The 21,254-nt window shown below is 35.2% G+C and overlaps 1 protein-coding gene across 2 annotated transcripts; it reads left to right on the forward strand.

The window, feature by feature from the left end:
* The first annotated feature begins 2,136 nt into the window (after positions 1–2,136).
* LOC125823877 (phosphoglucomutase, cytoplasmic) lies at positions 2,137–21,041 on the forward strand. Of its 2 annotated transcripts, none has more exons than XM_049503242.1 (19): positions 2,137–2,217; positions 2,355–2,443; positions 4,005–4,086; positions 4,840–4,895; positions 5,125–5,238; positions 12,262–12,324; positions 13,597–13,716; positions 13,805–13,905; positions 14,286–14,345; positions 14,442–14,541; positions 14,663–14,820; positions 14,910–15,005; positions 15,131–15,194; positions 15,297–15,378; positions 15,471–15,646; positions 15,741–15,817; positions 19,466–19,598; positions 20,650–20,766; positions 20,860–21,041. In XM_049503242.1, exons 2-19 carry the CDS (start codon positions 2,363–2,365, stop codon positions 20,929–20,931), a joined length of 1,752 nt encoding a protein of 583 aa, XP_049359199.1. In that variant the 5' UTR covers positions 2,137–2,217; positions 2,355–2,362; the 3' UTR covers positions 20,932–21,041. The 2 variants fall into 2 exon arrangements, with proteins under 2 accessions (XP_049359199.1, XP_049359198.1); XM_049503241.1 differs by having other exon boundaries at positions 2,141–2,217; positions 2,360–2,443.
* Positions 21,042–21,254: the final 213 nt, after the last annotated feature.

Genomic DNA, 21,254 nt, shown 5'->3' on the forward strand with positions numbered 1-21,254 from the left:
TTAAAACTTTTATTCAATGACTAAAATATCCCAGCACATAGTACAATTTTTGTGGCCGTGTTCAGGAGTGCACGTGGTTTGCTTACAAACTAAATAACAATACACGTGTCAACAGGGAAAAGATGAAGGCTCATCCCAAACAATTAACTTTGAATCTTGAATTATAGTCGCTAATGAACTCTGTTTACTAATATTGCAAGTGAAATTCTCATCAATGTCAATAGGAATTTTGAAACGTGAATGAGTTGTTCGTCCTCCTGGAAGTACTATTTGACTCCTCTCTAATTCAAAAACGTTTCATACACTTGCCAATTAGAACTTTTGGATCCTCACTCGCTTAAACAATTGTGTTGCTGAGTGAGGCAAGTGACCGAGAAAAACAGTCAACTTCTACAAACAGACCTGCTTTGGAAAATGATTGATTTCAGATTCTCTAATTTTCAAGCCTTCAAGTAATTTCACACCCTTTTCAAGCTTTTAAGATTTCTAGGGAACCATAGTGTTCTATTTTCGATGATGTTGTATTAGTATTTAGTAGTTATTCTTAGATAGAAGTTATGCTTTTAGTATCATCTAAATTTCTTCCGTTATTTTTGTATTGTTTGAATTGCAACTTCTGATTTATTAGCAGACTGACAGACGATACCAAAACACCATAGTTTATCATTTTCATAATTACAATTGTGGAATTGAGAGGATGATCATACAATAGGAGACTAATGATGTTTGGAAATGATTTAGGTAATATTCATTTCCTTAATGAGTTATTATCTGTATTTTTGACACACATAACATTTTATAAAGAAGTTTTCACATTTTATGTCATTATGCATGTAGCATAGGTTTTGCTTTAAAAATTTCTTGTTCAACTTTTCCTTTAAATAAGTGAAATTCAAGATATATAGTTTAAGAGGAAATGACAATAGGGTTGCGGACCGTCTCAACTTCATTTGAAAGTGTCACGCCCCAAAATCTTCAAGCACACAAGAAGAGAGAGATACATGCAAAGAGTGAAGAAGAGAGAGAAGCACCAGAAAAATTTGTGAATACAAAATGGGGCTACCCAAAAGAAGATGAAGAGAAAAAAGGAACTAAAGAGCAAACACGTGTTAAATAGTCACATATAGATCCAAGTATAAACTATAAAGTAGACATTTCTTAGCTTGTTGCACAATTTGTATCCTCTACATATGATAAACAATGACATGCTAATCTTATATATCAAAACTGAAACATCTGCTATATCACTCTTCTAAGTAAGGGTCATTATTTTGGTTGCATTACATTAGTTAGTATTTGCAGATCGTTCAAGTTGACATCATACTGATGTCTGTTGTACATACTCTAAATATTTCTAATAGTATATAATATATGATATTATCCATCTTCTGCGAAAGGTATCACCCTTGATTCATTAGTATTAATATTTTTACAAGCATAATATTTTGACTATTGGGCCCGTCTATTCACTCCCACCTCCTCTACACCTCAACCAGTGTGGCTGTCCTTTCACCTTATATGTGAACCAATCATTGTTTGAATCATTTCCTCCTTTTAATCCTTATTTTGTAGCCTTATTTTGTACATAAGAAAGAAATTAAAAGAATAATGAGGTTGAAAGAAATAATATCTAATTTTCTCTTTTTTCAAATCACAAAATAAATTTTTGCTTGTTCTCCTCCTAATTTGATACGAATTCCATAAATAGAATGATTTTTCTAAAGAGTTGGACTAAAAGCTATAAAAATTGTACATTGAGGCCCACCAAAAAATGAACTAAAGTAACTGCATCTACTTCTACTTTTTCTACACATATTTTTCTTTAATAAAATAATTATTGCCTCCATTTTTATTTTTATTTTTAACATTTATTTTTAATTTTAAAAGATTGGAAATTTTATGTTCAAAATTTAAATAATAGAAAAAATGATTTATTTAACTTTTATCATCATTAATACTACTAATTTATTTGACGTTTTTTCTTAATCTTCATCTCATCATTAATGTTATTTATATAATTTTCTTAAATCACTTATTTTTTCTTTTTTAACTCTTTGATATATATAAAAGTTTGATATGTAAATGATGATTTGACATTTTTTAGAAGCTAAGATTACTTTTTATATATAAATAATAATAGACGCCTATAATAGTGAATCGTTCTCTTCGAAGCTCCACACACATCCATCACTCACTCATCTTTCCAAATCTTCAGATGTAAGAAACTCTCTCTATCTTTCTCTAACGGTGTACGTTTATCCAATGTAGATGTAATTGTTTGTGCTTGTATGTGTGTGAATCTCTCCGTTTTGTGTTTTCTGCTAATTTTGTGCGTTGTTGATTCTGTTTTCCAGTGAAGAAAATGGCGAATTTCAAGGTTTCTCGCGTCGAAACTACGCCATTTGAAGGACAGAAGCCTGGTACTTCCGGTCTCCGTAAGAAGGTAAATCTGAAAGCAAATTCAAACTAACACTTCGTTCGAAATAAAAATTTAAATGTTTTCATCAACTTTGATACATTTTCTAATTGATCTATGTGGAAGCACGGTTTTATTTCCTTCACGTTCCACCGATTCAGTGAAATTTCCAGATGCTTTTTTTTGCTGCTCGAGTTCAATCCAATTTTCATTGGATTTGCTTGCACTTATTATCTTTTCGTTAAAGTACTTATCAAGGTATACAAATTGTAATCAGCAGGTATAGATCTAAGGAATAAATTGTAATCTAATGAGATCTTGTATTAATGGAAATGAAAATATCAAATGGTGTGACAAGTGTCTTTTAGAAATTACTTGACCATATTGTCTTTCCCTACCCTTCCGGGCGGCCCAGTGGTTTGGGCTTGGGACTTCCATGTTAGAGGTCTCAAGTTCGAAACCACTTGCCAGCAAAAGCAAGGGGTTTGTCTTCTGGGTCGAGCTCGTCGCACCAGGCTTGCCTAGTGCGGGTTACTTCTCCTATGTGGTTTGCGAGCTATTGCATAGGAGCGGGAGTTTTATCCTATGCGCACCCAAAGGGTAGCGGCTGCAGGTTTCCCTTGTCATCAAAATAAAATAAAATATTGTCTTTCCCTCATGCATGCTTCTTTGGACATAAACTAAGCTATTTAAATTAGATTAAGTAAGATTCTTACTTGCCAGTAACACTATGAACTATGCTTAAGGACAAATAGCAGTTGATTAGTTTATGATGGCTTTTTCCAGTCCTCAATCAGTTTTTTCTTTTCTTAAGCATTATTTATTCTTGGGAAGGCCTAAAATCTAAACTTGCTGACATAGATTAGATATCGGAATCAGTTGTTGTGATGAAGAAATGCAATTTATGTAGTACTTTATGTTGTAATTTCTAACATAAAATCCTATTTTTGGAAAAAAATAAAATCTCCTTCAATATATCTGTGAATTAGTCAAATTAAATTTTTTCTAAGCTAAAAACACTGATCAAATTGGGTTGGAGGGAGTATTCACGTCCCAGCAAAAAGAGTGTTAACTATGTCAACAAAACATAGTTCCTTACAAGAGGTGTTAGCTTAATGTTTAACTATATCAGACTAGTTTGAGTTATACTAAGAGGGAGTGGGTGGTTAAAAAGAGAAAGCACACACAGACGCACAATTACAGACCCACCAAAAGTTACAGTGATGTTTTTAAACTCTACTGTTTTTAGCCAATTGACTTGTTACTAATTTGTTTTCCTTCACATTCCTGTAAGGATGAAAGCCTCAAACATTCATATGGTTCTTCTGGAGAAGCTGGAACAATAGATTAATATCTGTTATGTTCATCTTCTTTGCAGCTCTTTCTGCATTTTCTTTGAATATTTGTAAGATTGGTAGTTTAAATTGTAGTTAGCTGACTGACTGACTCATTAATAAACCTGAACTTTTGGACATCAGTAGTTCTGCATGATATATTGTCCATATAGTGAGTCTTGGCTTGTTTATGCGCTGTTATCTTAATGGCTTTTGATTGTTGAGTCTAACATGAAGTGGTTGGACTGTTTCAGGTGAAGGTGTTCATACAACCTCATTACTTGCAAAATTTTGTTCAGGCAACATTCAATGCACTTGGAGCTGACAGAGTTGAAGGTGAGGAAGTTTATGTTTTCATTGTCTAGCTGTATTCCTCTACATTTCTTGCATGTATTGGAAGCAGAGGGGAATCTGGGATTTGGAGGTTTTGGTGCCACATTGCTTTGAACGTAACGGTGTTGCTATTTATACAGTCCAAATAAAAGTAAAAATTTAGCCGGTTTGATCAATTTTGTGCTTCATTTCGGGTTATTTGTCTTGATTTATATTGAAGAATTGGTCAAACGAAAGAATGAAATAATTATAACAACTTACTGCAAAACATACAACTTCGAAAAAGGGAACTACTTATATTTTATGCTGATAACAAGGGAAGAAGGCTGTGATTGGTCCAAAGGGTGGGTCACAAACAGATTTCCCGGTTATCAAAAAAAAAATAATACAAGGGAAGACAAGAAAGTGAGCAAAAGTTAAGAATAGACAAAAGGTCAACAAAGATCACGTTAAAAAGTTCTACAGAAAGCTTAAAGAAAAAGTGCACCAAATGGGATTCGAAATCGCGTCCTTTGGCAGTGAAATTTGACTCTTCATCACTGGCATCATATGTTCAACTATTACTCTGGGTGGCACAATTAGTATTTATTATTTTCTATAATACATATATACACAAAGTTCCAACCCAGGCGTCTGGTAGCATGGAAACCCCACCCTGCTACATAGATCAGCCGCATAGATATATCCCCCTTTTTGGGGGTCAGTGAATGATTTTGTTGTCTTGTCCCTTCTTCTAATCACACTTTTATTGTGCAGGTGCTACACTTGTGGTTTCTGGTGATGGTCGATACTATTCGAAGGATGCTATCCAGGTACTATTAGTCAAGTTTTTCCTATGAAATTCTTTATTTTGCATTATTTGTTTGCCTGAACACAATCAATAATATAAAAATGTTCTCTCAAATGAATAAGGGACATTCTGAAATGCAAAGTTTCTTTTTCATGTTTTTACTGAGGCCCGATGCCTAACTTGCTTAATGTTTATGTCTTAATTGAAGGATATAATTCAGAGTATAACATCTTTGGTCTGTTTCATTGCAGATCATTACAAAAATGGCAGCAGCAAATGGAGTAAGACGTGTTTGGATTGGCCAAAATGGACTTTTGTCCACTCCTGCTGTATCAGCTGTTGTTCGTGAGAGAGTCGGGGCTGATGTAAGTACTTTGCCTCTAGAGCTACATCAGATTGCTTTATTCATATTTCCCTTTCCTTTTCAATAATGTGAGTTTTACTTGTTTCAAGTATCTGTCAACATAATAGGTTGTTAGAATAGGAAAAGGAATATGATTTGTAAGTAGTATCCTACTCTGAGAAAGATTGTCACGTAGTGTCTATAAATACGGTTTAGTGTAAATAATGTAGATACACAATTCAATACGTAATATTTTCTCCTATATTTCCTACATAGTATCAGAGTATTAGTGGGAAATTAATTGTTGTACAAATTTCCATGAAAGAGAATCAGTCACTGAACATTTTTTTTGGTGGCAACACAACTGTCTGCATTAAATTAATTTTTGGTAGTGTTGTGCAAATTCCAACACCGCCACTGGGTCCAGAATACTTTTCAGATTTGTTGAAAATAGGCGACACGCAGGCACTCATGCACCGCCAAAAGCACTTCTCCTGCGAGCACGTCAGATCCACGTGCTAGCGCGTGCTTATTTTCGGCGATCTTTTTTTTTCCAGTAGGGTTGCTCCATCAATCCAATCCTACCCAATTTTCTCTGATTTTGATCACTGTCCAGCGGTAAGATCTAGGTTTCCGTCGACTTCAACACTGTTCCGAGGATTCCAGGCTGCTTTAGGCCATTTTTTCAAAGAAATATTTTACTGTCAGCATCATGCGGAGACTCTGAGCTGATCCATACCATTTTCTTCAAGATCCAGTCACTTTTTATATTTCGGTGAGATCTTAATTCTCGTACAACCAGATCTTCATTGCTTGCTGTTTTCAAGTAAAATTTCACAAGATGTCTTTTGGGTGTGATATTTTTGGCTCCAAAAAAACGAGAATTGGAAGCTTAAGTCCTATGATTCATCCAAAATCCTTAATGAGGAAATCAAAACATAGATCATCAGAATCCATGAAGAATTGATGAAGAGGTCATTTTGGAAGATCTGGACCTAAGTGTAGTTATTGTCATAAGCTGGGACACACTCATGAAGTATGCTATTAATTGCACGGTTGACCATCCAAGAATGCTCATGTTGCTCAGGTTGACACTACATGTCATCAATGAGTTTAATTATCTAAAGAGGAATATAATGAGTATTTTCACTATCGAGCAAGTAAGCAGACATCTCCACAAGTAGCCTCGGTTGCACAGACTTGGAACCTGAGTTGTGAACTCTAGTGATTTTGATCATATCTCCGATGATAAATCACTTCTGTCAAATATTGTTTATTCACTGTCTCTTTTGGCTGTTACTTTAACCAATGGGATCCATACCAAAGAAAAAGGAATTGGGCTAGCTAATCTCCTATCCTCTGTCACTTTAAATTCTGTTCATTATATCCGTGGTTGTTCTTTTAATTTCGTGCCATATTATTTCTTTTTAGGACTCTTTTATCATTTAGGACCGCCGTACGGAACAGACGGTTGGGGTAGAATATGAATCACAAGGCCTTTACTGCCTTACCTCTCCTAATCCCACCCGAGCATGTCTAATTATAGGTGCTCCATACTTAATTCACAAACGTTTGGGATATTCAAGTTTGTTGAATGTACAAAAGATAGTGCCTAGTTTGTCTAGTTTGTCCATATTAGATTGTGAATTGTGCAAACTTAGGAAACACACTTGCACTACCTTTCTACGTAGTGTTGAGAGTTGTGTAGAGTCTATTTTTTCCTTAGTTCACTTTGATATTTGGGGTCATACTTCATAGTAGAATCAACTCAACCTTAGGATTTCGTTATTTTGTAGCTTCATTGATGATACATCTGAGTTATTGTGCTGAAATACAAAATCAATTTGGTTTTCTCTATTCGTACCTTACATAGTGATGATGTCGTAGAATATATGTCCTCCCAGTTTCAACCGTTTATGACCTAGTTTCAAGGAATTATTCATCAGTCTTCTAGCTTGTACACCCCTCAACGGATGGAGTAGCAGAAAGGAAGATTAGGCACATCGAGGCTGGTCACACTCCTCATTCAATTTCACGTTTAGTTGTGTTTTTGGGGCTATTTAATTAATTAGATACCCTCATCTTTCATTTTGACTCAAATTCCTTATTTATGCCTCATTTGTTTGCACTTAATAAAGGTTTGAATCTGAATAATTGAGATCTCAATCTCATTCCATTAAGTACATTTGTTTTTTTTTAAATTTTTATCACTTAATGGGTCTCAATTCATCTGATTCAATCAGATCTAGAATAGAGTCTGAAAATCATTTAGAGCTTTTATTATCGCTCTTTTATATTTATATTTTTAAAATTAATTAAACCTCTCTCCTTCAAATCTATAACCCTATGCCTCCAAGGCCTAGCTCAAGTGGCAAAAGGTGGAGGATTTGTGGCTTAGGTCGCAGGTTCAAGCCCCACACCATGCAAAGCAAAGCCTGGTATTTAAGTGGAGAAGGGTAGAGGGGCGGGCCCATTATCCACCGAGTTTAGAAGGCTGTGATTGGTCCAAAGGGCGGGTCACAGACGGATTTCTCGGTTATCAAAAGAAAAATCTATAACCCTATCTCTTGAACATCATCGACATGGTGATGGACTCCTCAACCTCCATCTCACCTCTTTCAGCTTCGTCGACTCCTCATAGTCAATGGGGTGAATGTTTACAAATATAATAATAATAATATGTTCATTGTAAATTCACCGAATCTGTCAAATAAGAAGGTGGTGATGCAGATTGCAAAGAGTCTTGCGGATAGTGGATGGAAAGGCACGAGTGTATAAATGGAGAAACCTTTGGAAGTACAGATGGTCTAGGAAAGAGCATTGGTGAATCCTCTGGAAGATGGTGGACCAACAACAAAAAATGGTGGCTCCAACAAGCAACTATAATCTGTGGTAGAGTGGAGTATGAGATTGAGAGAAAAATGTGTGCAAACTTGAATCTATTTTTTGCCTTTTTTCTTTGAAACTGGTGCTTTTGACGTTTTAATTTTTTTTAATGGAGGTTCAGTTCACTCGTTGAAATTACTATGTGGCGGGGAGGAGGAGACCAGCATAGTCAAAGGCGTGCTTTAAGCGCGCTTAAGCCCTGAAGCGAGGCTCAAAACGTGTTGTGCACTTTGCCTTGCTTTATGTGCGCTTCAGTGTCGTCATCAAGGTTCTAAGGCAAACTTTTCCTTGCCAATGAACCTCTTATGAAGAAGTGACACTAAACAATTGATATTTTACTTTTATCATAATTTTTTTTTTCAATTTCTTTGGTCATATATTTGTCATTCATGTTTATACATATTAGTCTTGGACTAAACATATATATTTTTATTTGTTTCTCCCTTTGCGCCTTTTTTCATTAAAGCCCACACTTTATTTGCGCTTAAAACCCTAACAAACCTTAGAGTTTTTTTGCGCTTTTCGCCTTTGATAACACTGGAGGAGGCCCGGAATGGTTATAGCTAATTTCAGATTCAAGGACTGTATTTCTCTTAATTATGTTCATTAATAATTTTGATATACATTTTTATATGTATATTCAAATGCTTAAAAACAAACGATCTTAATTATTTAGTGTTCAGATCTATAAACCACATCTTAATATTCAAATTCAAACATCTTAGGCCTCATTTGTTTGCACTTAATGTAGGTCTGAATCTGAATGGTTAAAACATTAGATCATTGAGTGCATTTGTTCTCATTTAGATTTCAAGTACTTAATGGGTTTCAATAGGTCTTAATCATTAAGATCTAGAACAGAGTCTTAATATCATTAAGAGATATTTTTGTGTGGATAATATTCACAATCACTCTATCCACAATCACTAGCCACCATCACTAACCATCTTTATAATCACTACCACCACCACCACCACCATTACTATCGTCTACCACCAACCATCAATGCGAACTACTACTATCAAATGCTACCATGCTTATCTCCTCCATCATTATGATTATATCCATTGACGTCGCCACCACCACCATCATTGTCTTTGTTGCCACCGCCATCTCCCCCACCACTATCAACCACTATCACCCCTATAGTCAATTTCTACTACCAGTAAATTTCATTATCACAACTAAAACCACCGCCAACTACCACCATACATTTTTTTGTCACCACCACCACCACCACCACCACCACCACTTCTACCACTACTATCAACCACTACCATCATTGTGGTCAATCTCTATTACCTACCACCTCCATCATCATAACTAGTACTGCTGCCAACTATCAACTACTAGACATTCTTGAGCCACCAACATCAACACAGCAAACTAGTAACATCAACCAACTTCATCATTACAACCACCAACACCACTACCAATCACCACCATTATGATAGTCACTACAACACCAACCACTTCCACTGTCACAACTATCATTACTAGCCACTAACAACAACTATTACCTTCACCACCACCACTACAAAGTATCTCCACCATCACTAGCAAGTATAAGTATTTTATTTTTTTAATCAAATAATGTTTTTATGTTGTTAATTCTTTTTAAATATTTAATTAATTTTTATTTGAATTGTATATTTATTATGTACATATTAATAGATTATGTACATTCGGATGTTGTAAAACAAAGTCTTAATTAATCGGTGTTCAGATCTAGAGACAATATCTTATTCATTAATTTGCATTCATATTCAGACGTCTAAATCTTAATAAAAACAATTGAGGCTTTAATCTTTATCAAAACAAATGAGGCCTTAATCTTAATCAAAACAAATGAGGCCGTAGTATTGTTTCCTTAGTCACCTCTATACTCTCTTCACCCTCGTGTCTTTGGGAGTACATGTTTTGTTCATAACTTCAACACCTCTATACTCTCCTCGCCCTCGTGTCTTTGGGATTACATGTTTTGTTCATAACTTCAACAACTACGTACCAGTTAAATCCCACTAGTGAGGATTGGGGAGGGTAGAACGTACTCAAACCTTACCACTACCTCATGTATAAAAAGGGTATCGTTACTTCTCACTCGATCTTCATTGGTACCTTATGTGAGCTGATGTCACATTTTTTGAGTCTCGACCTTTACATCTTCCGATCATGATCATTCTCACATATGTGAGGTCTTACCTATACTATCTTTTAAAGAATTTGCGGTTACTTTTACTTCTCCATCCAAAGTGCCACCAATCTTACCCGTATCAACTTTTGAGGAATCTACAATTACTTTTACATCTCCGTCCATAGTACCTCCACTCCTGACTTATCATGTCGCCCATATCCAACATCTGGATAAGATGATTCACATCACTCACCCGACCCTGGACCTACTGTGCACTTGTCTCCTCTTAATCAACCAATTGCGATTCGAAAAGGTGTACGGTCCACTCATAATACTATCCCTGTTTATACCCTTTTAAGTTATCATTGTCTGTCATCACTCCATTATGCTTATGATTGATGACATGTCTGCTTTGCATGCAAGTGGTACTTGTGAGCTTGTTCTTCTTCCTTTAGGTAACTCTATAATTGGTTGTTGGGTTAATGCATTGAGTTTATGCCGTCAAAGTTGGTCCGGACGACCAAATTGATCAACTTAAGGCTCGTCTTGTTGCCAAAGGGTACACTCAAATATTTGGACTTGATTATAGTGATACTTTCTCTCTCATGATAAAATAACATATGTCTGATATTGGCCCCTATATCAATTGACAGTAAGAATACTCTTCTCCATGGTGAGCTTGAAGAGGAAGTTTATATAAAGCAATCATGTGGTTTTGTTGCTCCGGGGAGGGGAGGGGGGATTCTAGCCTTGTGTGTCAGTTGCGCCGGTCACTTTATGGTTTGAAAAAGCCTTCTTGAGCCTGGTTTGGAAAGTTTAGGACAATAATTCAGGAGTTTGACATGTCTCAAAGTGAAAGTTGATCACTCATCGACATTCTACTCCAAATCCATGTATCTATTTGGTGGTTTTTATTGATGGTATTGTTATTACTGGCAATGATCAAGATGGTATCATAAGTTTAAAACTCTTTCAACATTTCCAGACTAAAGACCTCGATAGATTGAAGTATTTTCTTGGTATTGAGGTTGTGCTGTTCAGATCAAGTATTGCTATTTTTCAATGCAAGTATGCCTTAGACATTATTGAGGAGACATGAATGGTGGGATATAGACCCATTGGCATTCCTACAGTTTCAAATGGTAAATTCTTGCTAGCATAGGGGGAGACACTCAGTGATCCTGAAAGATATAGGTGTCTGGTTGGTAAGTTGGATTATCACATAGTGATCAGACCTGGCGTTTCTTTTCCTAGGAGTGTTGTAAGTTAGTTTATGGATTATTCCTGTGATAGTCATTGTGATGCAATTGTTCGCATTCTGCAATATATAAAGTTATTTTCAGGTAAAAGATTATCTTTAAAAATCAAGGTCATGAGCTGATCGTTAGATACAAATACATTGATTTGGTAGGATCACCTTGTGATAGACATTCTACATTAGAATATTTTGTTTTAGTAGGAGGTAATTTGGTATCCTGGAAGAGTAAGAAATAGAGTGTGGTTGCTCGATATTAGTGCAAAAGCAGAATATCGAGCAACTGTAGCAACTTGTGAGCTAGTTTGGATAAATTGTTGCTGAGAGAGGTAAAGTTTGGAGAAATCAGTTAAATAGAACTTGTGTGTGATAACTAAGTGGCATTTCATATCACATCAAGTCGGTATTTCATGAGAGGACTAAGCACATTGAGATTGACTGTCACTTTGTCAAAGAAAAAATATACTCTCCAGAGATATTGTTACAAAATTTTGTGAAATTGAGTTATCAACTTGCAGATATTTTCACCCAGTCCTTTTGAGCCTCGTATTAATTACATATGTAGCAATTTCTGTACATATGGTTTTGTATGCACTAGCTTTGAGGGAGAGTGTTAGAATAGAAATAGGAGTATGATTTATATATAGTATCTTACTTGGAGAAGGATTGTCATGTAGTGTCCATAAATAGAGCCCAGTTTAAATTATGTAGATACACAATTCAATGATATTTTTTCTCTATACTTCTCACATACATCATACTTAATACAGGGTTCTAAAGCTACTGGGGCATTTATATTGACAGCAAGTCACAACCCAGGTGGCCCTCATGAGGTATTGCCAACAATATTTTCTTATTTTTTGATGCTTTGTTTCTGCATCTCTCCAACATTATGTGATAACCTATTATTGAATTGGGAAGTTTTAATTTCTATTCTAGGATTCAACTGTTGTTATGGTCTTTTTATCAGCTCATGTTTGATTCACAGTTGAAAAGTAGGATTTTTCTTTTCTCTTTACGGCTTTTCCCTTGCTCTGTTATAGTTTAATTGTATTCTCTGAGACCTGAAAATCATGCTACGTGCTAAGGCTCGTTCCCTTAGCTTGTAGAATTGTAAAATTAGTATGCTTCCATTTTCTTTTCATAGAGAACTGGTTTTGCTCATTGCTTGTTTGGCCTAAATATACATCTTCCTTTTAAAGATGAAAAACACAAATTTCTCGGTTATCAAAAAAAAAAAAAAAAGATGAAAAACACAACTTACACGTTCTGTTTTCTATTCTCTAGGGAGTTCGTATGTACTTTCTATTTTTTGTGAGGGCGGGGAGGGGACATGATGAAATGTGCCTTTGTTGCATCTGATTAAGAACCTATAAATATATACACACAACAGACATCTATGTACATGCCCTTTAAACATGTTCTTATTATTTGGAGGGAAAATGTTGCAGGGAAGAATACATTATGGTTGATGAAATGATTGTAGGTCTCCTTTCAGATTATTTAGTAGGCGTTTGGCCATAGCCAAATATTTATCCCTTTTTGTTTGGGAATTTATGGAATTGGAGTTGTGTTTGGTTATACTTTTTGCAAAGAACACTTGGAATAATGTTCTTGGATGTACTTAAATACAACTTCAAAAGTGAAAAATGAGTTGGAGAACAGGTTACAAGCTCACTAATATTTTGGTCATAAAAAATCAAGTTTAAGCTGTTTTCCAGATTTGAAATACAGCTTTAAGTTGGATTGGAATTTTCATGGCCAAACACTGATTTTCAAATAAAGTGAAAATTACTCCAGAGAAAACTGAACAATTTTTATGACCAAACTTGTTCTAGTATACCTATTAGAGCGTCCGGAATGCCTTTGAAATAACTAGTAGCCTCGAAAGGTGTTTTATTTGGAGGACAACACCTTCGGTGGGAAAATGGTTAATGAAAATAAAATAAATGTGGGATATCCTATCAGTTATTTTTTAGAATTCTTATTAAATTGTTTAGACTATCTTGTTTTGAATACCTGTTAAGAGTGTTTATAATACCCAGGTGATAAATTTTGTCTGCTTTTCCTGAAGACTACAGTTTCTCATATGTATTCACCTGTAGGATTTTGGAATTAAGTACAACATGGAAAATGGTGGACCTGCTCCGGAAGGTATAACAAACAAGATCTATGAGAACACCACAACAATAAAGGAGTACTTGATTGCCGAGGGCCTGCCTGATGTAAGATGCACTGCTTCCCTAGTACATTTTCCTGAGTCTTAATTTTATTGATGAAGTAACATTTTGATATGGCCTAACTTGAATGTAGGTGGACATATCTACAACAGGTGTCTCAAGCTTTGAGGGTCCAAAGGGGAAATTTGACGTTGACGTTTTTGATTCAACTAGTGATTATCTGAAATTGTTGAAGTATGAATGCTTCTCTTATGTGCAAAAACAAATGTCTTTCTGCTTTCAGTTGAGTATTGCTTGTACATGTAAATGTGTCCTTTGATATCTAAAGGTCAATCAACAATTTGTTGCAAAGGCACTATACAGCTATTATTGAAAGTTGTGTGTCATTCCCTTCCAATTTTTAAGGCCATGTGATATGTCTTGGGCTTGTTTTTGACTGAACATTTATAAGGGATATTGCTTCATGCATATGTCTTTTGACATTGTTTTAAAGCTTATTTTCATCTTTATTGCCTTTTGTATTGTTCTTTTTATCGGTACTTCAATTTAGTTATTCTTTTTGAAGTAAATTTTCTTTTCTGACTCAATATTTAACATTGCATATCTGTTTCCAGGTCAATATTTGACTTCCCAGCTATCCAGAAGTTGCTCTCTTCTCCAAAATTTAGTTTCTGGTATGCACGTTGGAAACCTTTTGATGTACATTCTCCAGTCAATTCCTTTTTTTGCTAAGAGTGTCAGCTAGTTTCTCACATCTATGCCTATTGTAGCTATGATGCACTTCATGGTGTTGCTGGCGTACATGCAAAGCGTATATTTGTGGAGGAGCTTGGGGCAAATGAAAGCTCTCTAGTTAATTGTGTACCCAAGGTCCTCTGATTTTCCTTCCATTGAGAATTTTCTTGCATAAACTGTTTGGCTTTCTGTTCTTCTAATGCTATATTTTAGGACTCTTTTGTTCTTTCTATGACATGTATGATTAATTTAATAGGAGGACTTTGGTGGAGGGCATCCCGATCCCAATCTGACGTATGCAAAGGAGTTAGTTGCACGTATGGGATTGTCTAAAACGCATTCTGAACCCAACCCACCAGAATTTGGGGCAGCTGCTGATGGAGATGGGGACCGTAACATGGTCCTGGGGAAAAGGTAACTTCTTGCTGATTTCTTTTTTGAACTACAACTAGTCACTTTCCTGAGTTGCATCTTAAATTTTGTTTTTTCTGTTTATTTTGTAGATTCTTCGTGACTCCTTCCGACTCTGTAGCTATAATTGCTGCCAATGCTGTACAAGCTATTCCTTATTTTTCTGGAGGTTTGAAAGGTGTTGCCAGGTCTGTATCATTTCGAGCTAAGCTGTACATAGTTGTTATGCTGTTAATATTTCTATTCAAGAGCAATTCATCTTGTGATGAAATCTGTCAGAATTTAATGTGATGCAATGCTTATCTTTCTACAGGAGTATGCCCACATCTGCTGCTCTTGATATAGTTGCTAAACACCTGAAGTTGAAATTTTTTGAGGTACTATAGCTCCATTGACATTTATATGTTATTTACTTTATCTTTTGTTGGTGGAGGGTTGAAGGCATGCTGAATTTTATGTTTTCCATTTCCTTTGCTAAGGTACCCACTGGTTGGAAATTTTTTGGTAACTTGATGGATGCTGGAATGTGTTCAATTTGCGGAGAAGAAAGTTTTGGAACTGGTTGGCATTCTGGACTTAATTCTTGTATCTAATTTGATACAAGTAGATTGGACATGTAAAGGCATTAAATCTTTTTAATTATCTCTTCACAGGCTCAGACCACATTCGAGAGAAAGATGGAATATGGGCTGTTTTGGCTTGGTTATCTATCCTTGCCTATAAGAATAAGGACAACCTTGGGGAAGGTAACCTTGTGTCTGTTGAAGATATTGTTTGCCAACACTGGGCAATCTATGGACGTCACTATTACACTCGATATGACTACGAGGTTTTTGCTTGACAGTCATATTTAATGTTAAATGAATATTTTCTGCATCTCCTTAATTCAAATCATGTCAGTCAATTTCTTTTGTTTCTTTTAGAATGTCAATGCTGATGGTGCTAAGGATCTTATGGCTCATTTGGTGAAGCTGCAATCTTCCATTGATGAAGTTAACAAGTAAGCTATCTATTAGTTTCAACTTTCAAGTTTTCTGTGGAATACCCAATGTTTCTAAAGCATGACTTGATGCAATTTTGCACTCATTTTATATTTCTATTTCTTTATCTTTATACTTTGATGATGTCCATCCTTTGTATGAGAAATTCCAGAAGAAACTAGCTTAAACATGGGGTAGTAGGTCTTCCTTAAATTGTAATTATAACAAAGTGACATTTAGACTGATCCTGTGTACTCAATGACACTTGGAGCATTTATACATAGCATCTAAGAGGTGCAGCTGTACTAGAATGTATTAGTGGGTGTGTTTCCTTTATTTTAATCTTGTTGTTGATTTAAAGTGGCCAACCTTGCTCTCTATAACCGTTTTAACATCACGAACAAATAAGGTAGCCTTGACTTCTATTTGTAGGATTCCATGATCAGTTTACGTTATGACAAGGATAAGAAACTTGTCTCTACGATTGAGCACCATATGAAGAACTGTACCATCAACAATATTGAGAAAAGATAAGGTTTTGTGATCTTCAAGAAACTTCCCATCATGAATAAGGTTGAGTGCCAATCTTGCTCTCTATAACCGTTTTAACATCACGAACCAATAAGGTAGCCTTGACTTCTATTTGTAGGATTCTATGATCAAAGATAAGAAACTTGTCTTCTACGATTGAGCACCATATGAAGAACTGTACCATCACCAATATTGAGAAAAGATAAGGTTTTGTCATCTTCAAGAAATTTCCCATCATGAATAAGTTACAAGGAGTTAGTCTAACTTATTCATGATGGGAAGTTTCTTGAAGATCACAAAACCTTATCTTTTCTCAATATTGGTGATGGTAAAGTTCTTCATATGGTGCTCAATCGTAGAGACAAGTTTCTTATCTTTGTCATAACGTAAACTGATCATGGTGTCCTACAAATAGAAATCAAGGCTGCCTTATTGGTTCGTAATGTTAAAATGGTTATAGAGAGGAAGGTTGGCCACTCAACCTTATTCATGATGGAAAGTTTCTTGAAGATCACAAAACCTTAGCTTTTCTCAATATTGGTGATGGTACAGTTCTTCATATGGTGCTCAATCGTAGAGACAAGTTTCTTATCTTTGTCATAACGCTAACTGATCAACATAGACCTGATGTGTCATTTGGGAGACGTTTTTCGTCCCCTACCAGCATATTATATCTATGACTCCATCCCTCAAACTGAAAGCCTTTCGTAGTACGAGTTTCAGGAGAATATTCTATACCAAATTGTCATCTTCTGCGTGCCCTCCACTTTTATCAAGTGTTCTAACTGTCAGGATGAGCTTAGAGCCATGACCTTCTAGTCATAGCTTAGTTTGACGGTTGCAGTACCGTTAACAGGAAGGTGGTGGAATATAACAAATTTGTGTATCTTTTTTTTAGATCTAGTGCTATTATTTAATAAAGAACTACTGTGTCATTTGGGAGACGAGGTTTGTCCCATAACCCCATTGATCAATCTATGACTCCTACCTAGAAACTGAAATCCTTCTGTAGTAGGAAGTAAAGAGAATTTTTATACCAAAAAGTGATTTTTTATAACCAAGAAATCCCAGAGAGCCAGCAGCGCATAGTTCAAAATTCGGTGGATAATGGGTCCACCCCTCTACCCTTTATTCTAAATCATAGTCTTCTGCATGCCTTCCCTAATTTCATCAAGTGTTCTAATTGGCAGGATGATTTTGGAGCCCTAAAGCCTTTAATACCTAGCTTAGTTTGACCACTGCAGCACCTTTAGCTTTTGAATCACTTGGTTCATGGTTGTGAACATCAAGTCAAATCTTTGACTATCTTTAGGGGTCGTTTGGTATAATGTATAAGGAAAATAATCAGGTATATAATTTGGTATAACTTAATCCAATATCTGGTCATGTATATAATTTGGTATAACTTAATCCAATATTTGGTCATGATTTGAATTATGTACAACTTAATACACCAATGGTGTATTATTTTACACCACCAACATCATGGAATAACTAATCCTTGTATAATTTATATATGGATAAAATAGCAAAAGGACAAAACTATCTTGATATTTTTCCCTGAAGTCAATGAAGGTCAAGCATTCAAGGGTATAATTGCAAACTCATTACTTTTTAGCTTAGAAAGTAAATAAATATTTTAAATGATATCTTGTAATCCAATTTTAGTGCAATGAACTAAACACCCAACGAGAAATAATCTTTGTATTTCTAATCCCTGTATAACTACGAATTCTTACCTAACTAATCCCTGCATTATAATCCTTGTATAAGTTGTCTTCAAACCAAACACCCCTTAGTACATTTGTATTATTGTTATCATCATAAACATAATCTGCTTCTCATATCAACTAATGGGAGTTCATGAAAAGGGGTTGTTTTTACTCCATGATATGCATGCCATGAATAGGAGAAATCAGAAATCTATTGCATGTGGGCACCGATTGCATTTTTGGTCTTTTATTTAAGCCCCGCACTTCCCTTCTCCCCTATAAAAAAGAATCGTTGCAGATCTTGTTTTTTTTCTTTCTAAGGGGTGGTTTTGCAAATAAACAAATGGAAACATTTGTCGAGATGACTCACAATCTCCTCCGCCAAAAGAAATGAAATGTGATGAGTCAAATCAATAAGCTTTCTAGTGATTTTGCATGCAGCCAAACCAAATTCAACCTTTCAAGGGGCCATCTTTCCCTATGTGGTAGATTCATCCTATTCAAATTAAGCTGTACCAATGAACCAATAATAGGTTAATCTCTAATTGAGTTTCCATGTCTGTTAAGTTCTGCTATGGTTGTTCCTCCGCTATAGTGGTCTCTGCGTAATGGTAACTTAAGGTGTCTGGTTTCTTTGACTGCTTCATTGAGATCCTTTTTAGATATCGGCAGCTTGCCAGCTTGGCACGCTTTTGGTAGTTTTCCATTTTTCTTAATATAGTCCCACTGCGGGTATGTAAGAGCTCGGTGTTCTCCATATTTAATATCTTAAATAATAGTAGCTTGATCATTTTTCTTGTTTTCCAAGTTCATAAATTTTATACCAGATTTTCATGCTAGATACATGCAAAGTTCTATTCTTTTTCCGACTCACATTGCAGTATCACATTACTCTAATACTACTTATCAAAAAGAGAAAATGGATGTCTGCGCTGGATGTTCTTATCGCTAGAAGTTTAACCTGTTGTACACTGAAACCTAGAATTACAAAGCACATATATTTGCTTGTCCAATCTATTCAAGATTGTGATAGTTTCAAGTGTTCACAAAGATCAAGAGATGTGACTAAAACAATAGGTCTCCTTTTTATTTATAATTAGAAGAGTATTAGAAATCAACTTCAAAATTTGATTTTCCTCATCAGATACAACACTGTTTGAAGTTGAAAACATTGGCATGCTCCCTTTTTTTTGTTTTTTTCCAAAAATACGTTTAGTGTTTACTGTATTATCAGTCAGATTACTTGCCAATGCCAGTCAATTTATGTTTTCTTGGACCTTTTTTTTGTGAATTTTGAAGGTAGCAATGGTTATTGTAATATTTCCTGTTGTCATGTAGATATTTGTTATTGAGCAGAAAAAATTAATACCATTGATGTGTCTTTTCAATGTGTAATATTTGATCTTGAGATAAATTCCTATACAGGTTAATAAAGGGAATCCGTTCAGATGTTTCAAATGTCGTGCATGCTGATGAATTTGAGTACAAGGACCCAGTTGATGGTTCGGTCTCAAAACATCAGGGTATAAGATATCTATTTGAAGATGGATCACGATTGGTAAGGAATCTCTCCTGCTCTTGTATTACTCAAATTATGGGAATTAGAGGCAGTTTTGCATAGGAAATGAAAAATATACAGAATATCCCCAGCTCTAGTTTTACTCAAAATATGAGAATTAGAGGCTGTTTTGGATAGGAATGAGAAATATACAGATAACTGGGGATACAAATTCTGTTCTGGTTTGATTTCTCTTTTATCAACAGAATTAGGGAAAAGGCATATATAACCCCAAACTCTGATTGAAATCTAAGAGACACACCTTATCTTTTCAGGAATCCTGTTAACCCCCAAACTATTTAAAAATAGAAACCTTAGGTGCTCAGGTGGCAAGGAGAGTATTTTACTCTCTTTGAGAAAGTGAGAAGCATAAACTATTTTTTTTTTTTTTTTTTTAATATGATTTTATATTAAATATATTTATTACTCGTTTTTATTCTTTTCTTCTCTTCTGTTACCTTTGAGCTTCCGGATCAGAAAAAGAAGACAGCAGTAAAAAGGCCATATTTGAAATTGGATTAGTAATTTGGTTATTGGAAAAATGGATAAAATCAAAATTGTGCAGTAAAATGTGACTATTTCAGAAAAATCTGGAAATCAATTTTATCTTCAACCTCACATTAGAATTATCAACCAAATCCATCTTAAATCTTCGTGAAATCAACCTACATATTTGATATGAATTCTTTGAGATGTTGCAGATCTTTTGAGATATCACCCACTCTAAACAGAGTTTGTTTTCAGTAACCTGAAATTCAAACTTGAAGCTTCATTAATTGCTGCTTTTCTTTGAACTGAATCCATCTTAAATCTTCTGAAATCAACTCAAATTTTTTATATGAATTCCTTAAGATATTCCGGATCTTTTGAGATATTACCAGTTGAAATGGAGTTTGCTTGTGGTAGCCCGAAATTCAAACTTGAAGCTTCAAGCCTGTAGTTGTGTTTTTCTCCAAAGAATTAACTAACAAATAAAAGTGGAGTAAATGGAAAAAGCTTTTATGGGAAGTGTTGTTGGGTGCATATGGTGTAACTTTTGGTACTGTGGTAGGTGTTCCGTCTCTCTGGAACTGGGTCAGAGGGTGCTACAATCCGTCTCTACATTGAGCAGTACGAGAAGGATTCATCCAAGATTGGGAGAGATTCTCAGGAAGCACTTGCACCCCTGGTAATTTACGTTGGAGCAAAGATGGTGTTTGTGGTCCATTTTTTCTTTTTGTTTCTTAGTGTTTTTGCTAAACAAATTTATCTTTTATTACAGGTGGAGGTTGCTCTTAAACTATCGAAAATGCAGGAATACACTAGTCGTTCTGCCCCAACTGTTATTACATAAACATATTCTGTATGGTTTACTTTCTAGAACTAAACAATTGAATAAGTGTACTGTCCTTGCTGGCAGAGATGATGATATCAAGTTTTCAATTCTGCAGTCTTTTGTCTGGAGTTGAAGTGTTTTTGTTAGAATATATAAATGTTATGCGCCAATTTCTTCTTCCTTTACCTTTCATCTTGAATGACTTGTGTTGACATAAATTTCTTGTCCAGAAATTAAAATGTTAGCAACAATTCTAGTTATTGATTTTAATCTTTGAATGTTACGATCTCTACCATTCTTCTTTCAAATATAAAGAAATATTCGAGTATATAGAAATATGC

This window comes from Solanum verrucosum, unplaced genomic scaffold (assembly GCF_900185275.1).
Source record: "Solanum verrucosum unplaced genomic scaffold, falcon-dt-bn FXZP01000015.1, whole genome shotgun sequence".
NCBI classification, from domain to species: domain Eukaryota; kingdom Viridiplantae; phylum Streptophyta; class Magnoliopsida; order Solanales; family Solanaceae; genus Solanum; species Solanum verrucosum.